The 12,679-nt window shown below is 31.0% G+C and overlaps 2 protein-coding genes across 6 annotated transcripts; one reads left to right on the top strand and one right to left on the bottom strand.

Moving 5' to 3' along the window:
* Positions 1-5,190: 5,190 nt before the first annotated feature.
* On the top strand, positions 5,191-10,293 carry LOC145559134 (uncharacterized). Of its 5 annotated transcripts, none has more exons than XM_081620555.1 (10): positions 5,191-5,470; positions 5,571-5,630; positions 6,402-6,699; positions 6,799-7,759; positions 8,063-8,646; positions 8,739-8,913; positions 9,037-9,168; positions 9,262-9,399; positions 9,514-9,705; positions 9,808-10,293. In XM_081620555.1, exons 2-10 carry the CDS (start codon positions 5,585-5,587, stop codon positions 10,108-10,110), a joined length of 2,829 nt encoding a protein of 942 aa, XP_081476681.1. In that variant the 5' UTR covers positions 5,191-5,470; positions 5,571-5,584; the 3' UTR covers positions 10,111-10,293. The 5 variants fall into 5 exon arrangements, with proteins under 5 accessions (XP_081476681.1, XP_081476683.1, XP_081476680.1 ...); XM_081620557.1 differs by having other exon boundaries at positions 6,420-6,699; XM_081620554.1 differs by having other exon boundaries at positions 5,191-5,630.
* Positions 10,294-10,467: 174 nt separating this feature from the next.
* On the bottom strand, positions 10,468-12,469 carry LOC145559135 (protein FAR1-RELATED SEQUENCE 5-like). The gene is made up of 2 exons (XM_081620559.1): positions 12,001-12,469; positions 10,468-11,920 (listed from the first exon to the last, which is right to left on the bottom strand). Exons 1-2 carry the CDS (start codon positions 12,352-12,354, stop codon positions 11,177-11,179), a joined length of 1,098 nt encoding a protein of 365 aa, XP_081476685.1. The 5' UTR covers positions 12,355-12,469; the 3' UTR covers positions 10,468-11,176.
* Between the last annotated feature and the right edge of the window lie 210 nt (positions 12,470-12,679).

The following is a 12,679-nucleotide window of genomic DNA, read 5'->3' on the forward strand; positions in this document are numbered from 1 at the left end:
GTTAGTTTAGTCTCTTCAATATTTAATGATTATTAGATGTATTGTCCATTATTACAAAATATTCCATTCTTATTATGTACACGGTAGGTAAGGGCAGAACAAATACTTAGCTTGACCAACAATAATTATTTTCATCATATATGAGTATTTCCTTTAATTTTCTCTTTTGTATACCAAGTCTTAATTAATTTTATATATACACATTCATAATTATTCTTTTATCAACGCATATCTTATCCTTAAATAATTGTCCAAAAAATATAAATGAGTTACAGAGTACAAAATAATGTACTACGTATATGAAATAAAAATTTAAAAAAAAAAACTATACATTAAAGTCTAACATGTAAAATTAATATGTCTTGAATTATAATTACTATTTACATGTTCTACCTTTTTCCCAAAAAAAAAATAAAAAATAAAAAAACCTTTTAGAATATTAGTTTGTTCAGTTACTATTACAATCCAAAAGAGATAGAAGTTGGATATAGATATGATCATATGATCTAGGGTTTTGGGTGGTGGACGGTGGGGAAAATCGATAATATTTATGGAAATAAAAAAGAAATAATTATTGGAAGAACATAGGCAAGTCGTACAAGTTAAAGCATTTGTTTATGTCTATTTTATCCTAGTGCTGCTACTGCACGTGTAGTCGCCACCATCTTTTAGATTTTTTTTTAATTTTTAATTACTTTGAATTATTTTTTAAAAAATAAATTAGAGTATCATTTGATTTCATGAATTATATCACATCCCAAGACAGAAGGATATATGGACTTCGTAATAGCCAACTTGATTGAGTGTGGATTAATCGTGCTTTCCTCTCGTTTTATTGGCAATCATTAGAGGTGCATTTCCTCACTTTATATTATTATTATTTTTCTATTTTTTATTTATATCTACCCGTTGTCTAGGGCCTGTTTTGATTTACTGAACTGAGCTAAACTGATTGGAGCTGAACTGAACTAAACCGAGCTGAATATATTATGAGAGAAGGAAAATAGGAACTAGACTGAACTGAATTGAAAATAAGTTGAAGAGAACAGACCCCCTATTATCACCTCTTTAATTATTACGAGTATCATATTCAATGGCGGAGTCAGGATATTCAAATTGCGTATCAAAAACGTATCGATTAGCAGACAATTATTTTTTGTTGTAAAAACGAGCACTTACGTTAATTTTTTGTCAATTCCAGAGTTCAATTTGAATCCTTAAGAGATAAAATGACCGCTACAACCTTAATCGAACTTTTTCCGACACGCAAACCGATGAAAAAATTAAATTAAGTTGCAATTTACAATTTATAACAACTTTTAGACTGTAATATACAAATTTCCCCTATAATTAATTAACGATTTAATGCATTTTCATTCAACCTTTTATTTTGCATGTACAAATATTTAAGATAGGTCATATTTGATCTACTCCAATTATTTTGATTATTTTGCGCAAGGTAAGTCTTGCTGTCTTGATAATAAAGTACTCGTATATAAACTATTACACTCCTACAAAATAAGTTCCGACAAACTTATAAGTTTGCTAGATTGTCGAATAACATAAGTTCCGACTTCCGACAAAAGGCGTTGATTAAAACATGCTCATACAACTACGTTGTAACGTTGGCTACGTAAACAAGATTAATAAATTGGATAGGATAATTATATTGACCATTTCGCTAATCTTGGAAACAGTCTAGTAATACGTCTTCCGACCGGTAAACAAAATACATTCGCATCACACGAAGATTAAATTATTAGATTCGGTATTAGTTATAGTAGTAATAATTAATTAGATATAATGGAATCTTATTAAGATATATAAATCGGTCAAAGATATAATTTTTGATCATATAACATTATAACGTACATATGTTGTTCAATTCGTGAGTGACATAATATAAAATCACATACATCAGCTTAAAATCACATACATCAGCTTAACACGTAAAAGTTTTTTAAATTAATGTTATGATCTTAGCAAATATACTTGATGGCAACATAGGATATAATTAGCCAGTGAGGTAGTTGCTGTCAATTAGTTAATTAATATTAGTGCTCCTAATTTGCTTATATCAGTCCAAATTGTAAATAACAAGATTATGTTAGATTGAATTGGATTCTTATTTGTCCAAATCCAACATTATCATAGTTTAATAAGTGTAATAAAGTTTATGTCCGACATTATTTGAGGCTGATTTAATTTTGTCTTATTATGTTTATGCAAATAGAGGGTGGTAATAAGAGATAGATGGTCCAAATAAAGAGTGGTCGTCTTTACTCCTTGATTTCTCTATATTTTTGGTTAAATAAATTCGAATTCTAAACACCATAGAATTAAAATTTAGGATTTAGGAGATTAGATATGAAAGTACCTAAAAACTCGAAACTCAATAGCACCTAAAGTTAAGGAGTATATACTTGGTATATAAAACGACATTAACACTTATTCCGACATTATGAGTTGGAATGTTGAACACCTTAATAATGTAAACAAAACATCATATATCAACATTTTTTTCTGAAAAGAAACTTTGCCACATGTAAGTTTGATAAAAACTCTTTATACTATCTTGAACCAAATAAATAAGGACGGTTAATTGTCTAAATTGAATGCGAAATGAAAATTGGAGTGTTGTAGTTATTAGATTAATCTCCATACTTATCATACCTTTAGTTGATTAATTAACTAGATACAAATAAATTTTAAAATATATTATGAAGGTTTGGCTCAATCACTATTTATTTTCATTTTAATTTACATGATCTCTAGGAACAAATATTCATTTATTTTATACCTACATGTTTATTAAAAAGGAAAAATTACCTTACAACTTAAAGAAAACTTGTAAACACAATAAAAGTTAAATACGATACAAACATTAAAGATGACGAGAGTAATTAATATTTTATGTCGTTTTAAGAGTAATTTGTGTTTTTTACCCTCTAAATCAACATTTCACACAGGCTAGTTCTATCATAAAAAGTTAATGCTTTAAAAAATTAATATAAAGTACAAAGGCCCTTTTTTTTAAAAAAAAAGTTTTTAAACAGAGTATAGCAAATTCTAGCAGAATAAAGCATGTGTCAACAGAGCATATTGAGTCAGCACAACAATTCAACATAGCATAGTAGAACAGGGCAGACTAGCTCTTAAAAAAAAAGCCTGTGAAGATATTTTCTAAAACTTGGAAAAAAAATTCCAAAAAAATACAATATGGGGACACGTGGAGGGACCGGGTGGCAAGAGAAGCAAAGAAGAAGCCAATCTTTCCTTTTTGTCCTCTTCATTTCATCAATATTTCATACCCTTGATACACTATTTCTCCAAAAGAAATGGGGGCTCCACTTTTTTTTTGCCTTGGTCCCCAAACCTAAAAACTACTCATACTTTTATCTTTTTATTATTTATTACAAGTATTTTTCATAAAATAACTCAATTAATTTCATTTAATTTCTTCATTAAAAAAAAACAAAAAAAAAAAACTAACCAAGTACCCGAAATAAAATAAAATTACATCATTAGTTCTTATATAATCACATCATATAGGTAGGGCACTTAGGCATAATATTTTGGGTAATGTTATATGTAAACCTAAGGGCTATACATAAGCATTAAATATACTCTTGGAAATTGTATAAAATTAGGAATTCATAACAAAAACACGCGTAAATCAGTGTTATTAGTGTTTATATTTTAATGATTTCTTAACTTTTTATGATTTTCAAGTGTAAATTTAATTCTTATATGTAGCCCTAAGGGCTATGTATAACATTTTCCTAATATTTTTTGTAGTGAAAACAAATAAAGAGAGAGCAGGGTAGAAATACAATGTTAACTATGTGATGTAAGCATAAACTAAAGAATTGAGTGTTAAAAGTAAGAATATATTGGGTATTTATACTGAAAACAGAGATATTTTATTTCCTTAAATGGATATGGTGCAATATTTGTGAAATTTTCTTAAAAAAACAAGTGATGTATTCCATCCGTTTCGCATTAGTTGCAACAGTAGCTTGACTCATAGTCTTTGAAAATTATAAAGTAGAATTATAGGCTTATATGGAAAATTTGCAAATTGTAGCCATTTAAAATTCGTATTTTGCAAATTGCAACTATTTAATTTTTTTTTTTGCAAATTGCAGCCCAAAAGTTCGTATAAATTGTAAATTGCAGCCCGATTCAATTTTTTCATCGGTTTACATGTTGAAAAATCTTCGGTTAAGGTTTTAGGGGTCATTTTAGGTCTTAGGGACTGATTGAGCTCAGAATTAGCAAAAAAATAACGTAAGTGTCTCATATTTACGGTTTCCCACAAATCGATACATTTTTAATACGCAAAACCAAATACTTGCGTTATTTTTTTGGCTAATTACGAGCTCAATTTGGACCCCTAAGGACTAAAATGGTCTCTAAAACCTTAAACAAAGATTTTTCAACTTGTAAACCGATGAAAAAGTTAAATCGGGCTGCAATTTACAATTTATATGAACTTTTGGGCTGCAATTTGCAATTTTTTTTAAATAGCTGCAATTTGCAAAATACGAACTTTAAATGACTGCAATTTGCAAATTTTCCCTTATAATATAAAGTATTGTTAGTAAAAGATAAAGATAATAAAAAAGTAGAGTGGGTGAGGTTAGTAGGAAAGAGAAATATTAAAATAATTGTGAAAATGAGATTAGTGGAAGAGAAAAATTATAAAATAATATTATATTCTTTTTAAATATAGTAGTGTTGCAGCTAATATGAAACGACCGAAAATAAAAAGTATTGCAACTAACATGAAACGGAAAAAAAGTAGTGTGGGTGAGGTTAGTAGGAAAGAAAAATATTAAAATACTTTATGGGGGTGTTTGTTTGAAAGGATTGTAGGTAGGATAGAGATTAATAATCTCTTGTACGAGTATCCTATAATTCCTTGTTTGGTTAATGAGAATTGTCTATCCCATATGAAAACGATAGGGATAAAAAAAAGTATAAGGTGTAGGGATTCATTTTGAAATGTAAAAGATAAATTTACCTTAATGAAAGGGAAGGAAGAGGGGAGAGGAGAAATGTTAGTAAGGATAGTTATGTAATTTTACTATTTATCCCAATTTAATTCCTAAATCTTACCAAACAATTAATAACATAATTTTTATCTTGTCCCGCCTATTAATTTACTATCCTTACCTTTTACACAAATTTTTAAAAAAAGCGGGTGTTCAATAATGATATTGAATGGCGGATTTTAAGGACAAAAAAACTGTCCTGGGCACGTGCTTTCCAAAATTAAAGAAAAAGAACTTTCTCTCTCCTTGATTTTCTCCTTCATTCACTCATTCACGCTTTCTCTCTCCTCGTTTTTCTCTCTCTAAAAACCAGTTAACTGCGATTTCTCTCTCCTCCATTGTTGCTTTTCGAGCTTTTTCGAGCTTTTTCTCACTTTTCTTTCACTTGTGAAGTTGTTTATCGCTTAATTGTGGTTAGTTTACTTATTTTTTTGAGATTTTTGTTAGTTTAAATTGTTTTGGTTCTTCGATTTTTAGGTTTTTTGATTTTGATTTTGTTTTCGTTTTTTGTAGTGTTAGTTTCAGCAATGGTGAAGAAGAAGATTACAAAGAAGGCTGTAGATGCTGAAGAAGGTGTGTTTGTTTAATTTTTCATCATTTTTTCGAATTTTCAATTGAATTTTCGCTTATATATGTCGAATTAGTAGTGCATGTTATTTTTTATTGTTTTCTGTTGATTTATTATGCATATTATGATAATTGAATTTCAATTTTGAAGTTATTATGTTTAATTTTGCTTTATTTTATTGTTCATTGTGATAATTGGTTCAAAATTTGATATATATGTGTTGTGGTGTTGTTACATGTTAAACAAATTTTGCATGTTTGTTTTCAGAAGTTTTATTCATTATTCTTCAAGTTTTGATGTTAGGTTTTAGTTAGATTATGAGAATAGTATGCATATCTGCATTGTGTTTGTGTATATGTGTTTGAGTACCAGTAATATGTGCATTGTGCATTGTGTGTGAGTAATATATACATTGTTATTTATATGCATGACAAAGGTTATTTTATGCTTTGAAAAGGGTCACTTTATGCTGTGAAAAGGGTCACTTTATTCTGTCAAAAGGGTCACGTTTGTATTTAAAAGGGTTACTTGTTGTAGTTTAAAGGGTGACTTTATGCAGTGAAAAGGGTCACTTTATATAGTTAAAAGGGTCACTTTATATAGTTAAAAGGGTCACTTTATGCTTGTTAAAGGGTTACTTTTTTATTTAAAAGGGTTACTTGTTGTATTTTAAGGGTGACTTTATGCAGTAAAAAGGATTTTTATGCATATATTCTAAATTTTCCCCTGAGTAATTTGTGAATTTGTAATTTATGGTTATCCTCTGTATTAATTAGATATAGGTGGTTCAATAGGTGGATATCGTTATAAATCGCCTTCAAGGGGAAAAGGAATGGGTAAAGAGCCTGCTAAAAAGAACAAGACAGGTCCTGAGAAGGACAAAACAGAGTCTAAAACTGGGAAGTCTAACATTGTGAAGGCTAAAACTGTGAAGGCTAAAACTGTTCCTAAGAAGGCCAAAGCAGAGTCTCAGAAGGTTAAAGCATCTCCTAAGAAGTCTAAAATTGTATCTAAGAAGGCCAAAGCAGATGCTGAATTGCAAGTAGTTTCTGATTCTGATTCTGATACTGTTGTGTAAGTATAAATGTTTTTTGTTTTGTATTTTTTTAATCATATATATCATGATTCTGATTCTGATTCTGATATTGTTTTACTTATATTATTATTATTTAGGGAAAAAAGACCCTTGATTGCAAGGTGCAGACCACACACATTGGAATTAATGATGAGTAATTTTAGTCCTAATCAACAAAAAGCTGTTGAAGAAATAGGTTTTGGTGGTTTATTACATCTGAAATTGAAAACTTTGAATCGTCAAATGCTACATTGGCTGGTTGAACACTTTAATGGAGGTAGCTGCATGTTCACTATTGCTGCTGGTAAAGAGTTTGTAGTTACTAAAAATGATATATGTGATGTCTTTGGCTTGCCTATGAGTGAGATTGCTGTTCCTGAACTTCAGAAGAATCCTGAAGAAGGTAGTGTAGATAAACGTATCATTCAGTCATGGAGACATGATTATGGTCTTACTGAGAAGCAACCTCTACATTTGTCAAAAGTGGAGTCTAGGATGGTTGATTTGGATGATGGTGGTGAAGAATTCAAGAGATGTTTTGTGCTACATGCTATGTCTAGCTTCTTAGCTCCTACTACTAATAGGACTGTTTCATTGAAGTTGCTGAAGGCTGTGGAAAATGTTGATGAAATCAAAACATTTGATTGGTGTTCATATGTTTTGAAAAAATTAAAGAAGGCTGTTGTGAATTATAAGAATGATGAAAATGCTCAAAATGTAAGTGGTTGTTTGCTAGCTTTGCAAATTATGTATTTTCATCGATTAAATTTCCAAGGAGAAAAGGAAAGTAGTACCCTTCCTTTGATTCAACATTGGACTGATGCGAAGATTAAGAAGCGGATCAATTTGGAGATTAAAGCTGGTGATTTTGGGCAGGGACCATTGGATACCCTTACATATCCCGTTTCACAGCCTGAAGTTAGGGATCCTATAACTCCTGTTGTTAAGCAAACTTGTGGTCAAGGGGCTTCTACAAGTGGTAGAAGTGGCCGCATTCTTGCATTTGATCTTCCAGAAAGTGTGATGACTGATGATGAAATTAAAGAAATTTCAACTGATGTAAGTGCTCTTTTTTTTTTTTTATTTAGTTATTATCTCTTTATATGCACTAAAGTTACCCTTTTTGTGCACTAAAGTTACCCTTTTTGTGCACTAAAGTTACCCTTTTTGTGCACTAAAGTTACCCTAAATATTCAGTTATAAGGGTTACTTTATGCATTTTAAAGGGTAACTTTATGCATAATAAAGGGTAACTTTATGCATTTAAAAGGGTAACTTTATGCATATATCATGAATTTTCATTTGTTTTTTATTTTTATTTTTTACATTTGTATAGTTTCTTATTGGTTCATATGTTTGCAGGCTGTTCATGAAACATTTCTTTTGGTCAAAAGAAATATGGATGTATTATTGTTGGTTCAGTCACAGGGTTTTCAAACCTTGAGTGATATGATTGCTTCTCGCAGAACTGAATCATTATCCTCTGATGATCCTGTTGTATTTTCTCAAACACAACAGTTACTTTCTGATCCTCATTACCTGAAGCTTTTAGATGGTTTAATTGAGGAGTGTAACAAGATGAAGTCTATTCATGAAATGTTTCGTGATTTTTATGAACCTGAATGTCATAACAATGATGATCCTGATAATGAATCTGAAGAAGATTTGAATTTGAATAGGTCTGAGGATGATGTCAATGGTAAAGGAAAAAGTGTTTTGATGAATAGGTCTGAGGATGATGCTGGGCCTTCTGTAGCAAATGCTTCTAGACGTATCGTCAGAGGCAATAAATCTTTTTGCTCACTCGACTGTGGGCCAGTAGGTGTGGATGTTCCTTTTCTTACTCTGTTTTTGAGGTCTAATGCTCGGATTTTCAAGAAATTGCCCAAGTTACATCAGGAAATTCTTGATTATTGTTTACTGAAGGATGATTCAATGATGAGGAAGTTAAATGTCATTTTTTATAATAATTATATTTTATATGTTTTTTTTCCTTTATTTTTTTGTTTAATGCTTATCTTATTTTTTATTGTTGCAGTGAGAATCTTGTTACTATTGGGATGAATTTTTTAATTCCAAGAGAAGACATGGTATCCCTGGTAGCTCCACTTAGAATTAGATGGTGCATCATTGATTGCTACTGTCTGTATTTGAACGAGAAGGCATGTTTTGATTCTGGTCCTCGAAAATTCTTCTTTGGTGTGAGGCAAAGTGTAAGTAATTTGATTTTTTTTTTTATATGCACTAAAGTTACCCTTTATGTGCACTAAAGTTACCCTTTATGTGCACTAAAGTTATTATCTTTTTATATAAACAAGTTCTCATACTTTTAATAGTTTGCATTCTTGCATGTTTGTGAAAACATTGGCAAAGGTGAAGTTTCACAAGCTGTTAATGATTTGCACGGTTTATGGGAAGGTTGGGTGAGCTATGAGAATCCTGAATGTGATATTATGGATGCTGAACTGGTATATTTCATGATAAATTACTATCAAAACTTTAAAAAAGTTCTGTTTTGTGTTAAACTGTCTAAATCAGTGTTTTAATTTTTTCTGTTTCAGATATATTTTCCTGTTCTTATTGAGAATCACTACATTTTGTTTGTTATTGATCATACAAAAGAGGTGGTATATTATCTTGACAATATCATCTGGCGTGATGATGCTCTTGAATATACCAAAGAATTGTCTTCACACTTGGTATGTTTATGTTGATTTCATTGTTATGTTTCTGTTTACTTATTGTTTCCATTTAAATTTTTTTTTTCTTTTTTCTTGTTTTATTTTATTCTAAACTTTTATATTTTATGTCAGTGTGATCAAATGGGTGTTTTTCTCGGAAAAAGAAATCATCCAAAGAGTGTTCAGCTACCTTCTTATAGGTTTCAAATTGTTGAGTTGGAATGGAGAAAAGAAAAAGTTGACAATTTGGACTGTGGGGTGTTTGTTATGTATCACATGCTCCATTTTGTTGGCGAATCGTTCAAATTAAATGAACTCAAAACAGTAATTATTCATCTATTTTGTATGTATTTTTTCCCTTTCTAATGCTTTTATTAATTACATATTGATAAGTTTTTTTTTTTTTTTTTTTTTTTCTGTTGTGAGATTATTGGGAGAAAATTTCTGCGAGGTGAGATTTGTACGACACTGGTGCTGTGTGATTTGAATGAATCTAGGAATGATGTGTTGTCAGAATTAGAGAAGTTCAATGAGAAGAAGAAAGATCCTGCTTATTGCCAAGAAATTGAAATGAGAAGAAAGGATGCAATTGCTGCAAAGAAGAAGAAAGATAATGAAGAAAGAATAATGGCAGCTGAAGTAGAAGCAAAGGCAGAGGCAGACGAAGAGAATCCCAAAGGAAAAAGGGCAAAAAAGAAGACAGACAAGTACACTCCTTCTAAAGGGTGAAATGACTGTTAGAAGCAAAGGTTGATTAGGTCTAGGAGCATTTTTTGAACAATGAAAAAACTTAATGTTTGTGCATATACATCAAGTTAAATGATGTAATTAAACTTAGTGGTTAGTTTTTTGTTCTTTTGGAATACTGATGTATGTGCATACATTAAGTAATTTGAAAGGTTCTTGTGTATGTTTTTTGGGGTCACTTTTGTGCATAAAAAGGGTTACTTTGTGGCATAAAAAGGGTTACTTTTTATATTTGATAAGGTATACTTTTTTGGGTAGATAGGGTAACTTTTATGCATGAAAAGGGTAACTTTTATTGACAAAAGGGGTAACTTTTATTACTTGAAAGGGTAACTATTAACAAAGAGAAGGTTAATTTAGTGGATAGAAAGGATAAGGTATACTTTTTTTGGATAGATAGGGTAACTTTTATGCGTGAAAAGGGTAACTTTTATTGACAAAAGGGGTAACTTTTATTACCAGAAAGCGTAACTTTTAGTGGATATAAAGGATAACGTTTATGCATGAAAAGGGTCACTTTAATTCATGAAAAGGGTAACATAAGTTGATGTTTCCAAGAATTAAATATCTGCTAATAAAAGTGTCAATCACATTTTCATTAAACTTGTCATAGAGTAAAAAAACAAAAGAAAAATAGTTTAACAATACAAGGTATATTAATTTCAAAAAAAAAATGTTCAAAAAAAGATCTTAAAAGAGTCGTAAGTTAGGTGTTTTTGATCCAAATTCTGAATTTGGAGGTGGCAGTGCTGGTTTTCTTTTTCTCTTGCTTTTTTCAAGTCCTCCTTTTGCTCTCTTGCTTCTTCCTTTTGTTACAGCCGTTTTAGGATCAAGTATTTGTGGTACACTTGTGCTTGTACTCGATGCTGAAGAAACATCAGTATTGCTTTGAGTGCTGTCTGCCACATCAGGAATGTTAGAAGCAGCTTCTGTACTTTCTTTCTAAGCAGCAATAGCAAGTAAGTCTTCCACCATTTTAAGACTGTTTCTGAAGCTTAATAATACAAGGTATATTAATTTCGAAAAAAAAAATGTTCAAAAAAAGATCTTAAAAGAGTCGTAAGTTAGGTGTTTTTGATCCAAATTCTGAATTTGGAGGTGGCAGTGCTGGTTTTCTTTTTCTCTTGCTTTTTTCAAGTCCTCCTTTTGCTCTCTTGCTTCTTCCTTTTGTTACAGCCGTTTTAGGATCAAGTATTTGTGGTACACTTGTGCTTGTACTCGATGCTGAAGAAACGTCAGTATTGCTTTGAGTGCTGTCTGCCACATCAGGAATGTTAGAAGCAGCTTCTGCACTTTCTTTCTGAGCAGCAATAGCAAGTAAGTCTTCCACCATTTTAAGACTGTTTCTGAAGCTTTCTTCCATAAATGCTCTTGTGTCTTCATTTTCTTGACTTTTTAAGATTAGATTGTAGTATTTCCTCATCATTGTTTGCCTCCATGGAATATATTGCTGTTTAGGATCCTGATTCTTCAACCTATCCCATGCCTCTGTTTTTGCAAACTTAGTCCATCTTTTTGAAACATACTTATCTGGTATTCTTGTTACTGAATGCAAATGTAGAATTCTGATGCAATGATAACATAACCATCCAGATGCTTCAAAATTTTTGCAAGTGCACCATACAGTTTGGCTCTCATGTATATAGTTTACTTGATGTGCAGACCATGGCTTGTCTTCTAGTGTTACTTGATAAAGTAGGCATTCTTCATTACTGCCTAACATCTGAACAGTTGTTGCCATAGAGTATCCAAACTCCTCTTCAAAATCTCTAAAGAGTGATAAAGTGAAAACCTGTACATCAAAATCATGTAGGTTCATTTAAATTGCCATATATTAGGTGTAATTTATGTAGTTGTCAGTTAACTTTTTACCTGTGCAGCATGCTTTAGCATTCCAGAGAGAGGCAATGAAGTGAATGCTATTGACTTGCTACAGGTAAACTCATCATATTTCTCTGTGCTTCTCCAACGATTGGTTGTCTTCTTAAATATGGTATAAAATTCTGTCAAAGTAGTTGTTTTACTTGCTCTGAATCCTATAGCATGATTAGTGCTTTCACTCCTTTGTGACGATAAGATTCCTGCTGAAAAGAAATCTCTACTAAGGGCAGGACACCATTTGTCTTTCAACTCATACACTCTTTTGTACCAAGAGTGTTCTGTCAACTCATATTTCTGCAACATTGCCTGCCACTTTTCTTCGAATTCTTGTTCTGTCACACACATCTTTAAGCACTGGTTGAATGCAAATTTGAATTCTTTGTCTTTTTTAAGAGCTCCAAATCTGGTTATGGCATTTTGCTCCAAATGCCATATACAAAGTCTATGCCTTGTATTTGGAATCACCTGCATTGAAAATAAAGGGGTCACTTTATGCTGTTAAAAGGGTTACTTTATGCACTAAAAAGGATAACTTTATGCAGATAAAAGGGTAACTTTTATGTGAAAAGAAAAACTTTATTGTCAGATCTCAAATCTGTAAGATGTCAATATAAATCTTTTACCTCCAGAATTGCATTTGCCATTGCTTGGTCCTGGTCAGTGAATATTG

Source organism: Chenopodium album, chromosome 9, assembly GCF_948465745.1.
Source record: "Chenopodium album chromosome 9, dcCheAlbu1.1, whole genome shotgun sequence".
Classification (NCBI taxonomy): Eukaryota; Viridiplantae; Streptophyta; class Magnoliopsida; order Caryophyllales; family Amaranthaceae; genus Chenopodium; species Chenopodium album.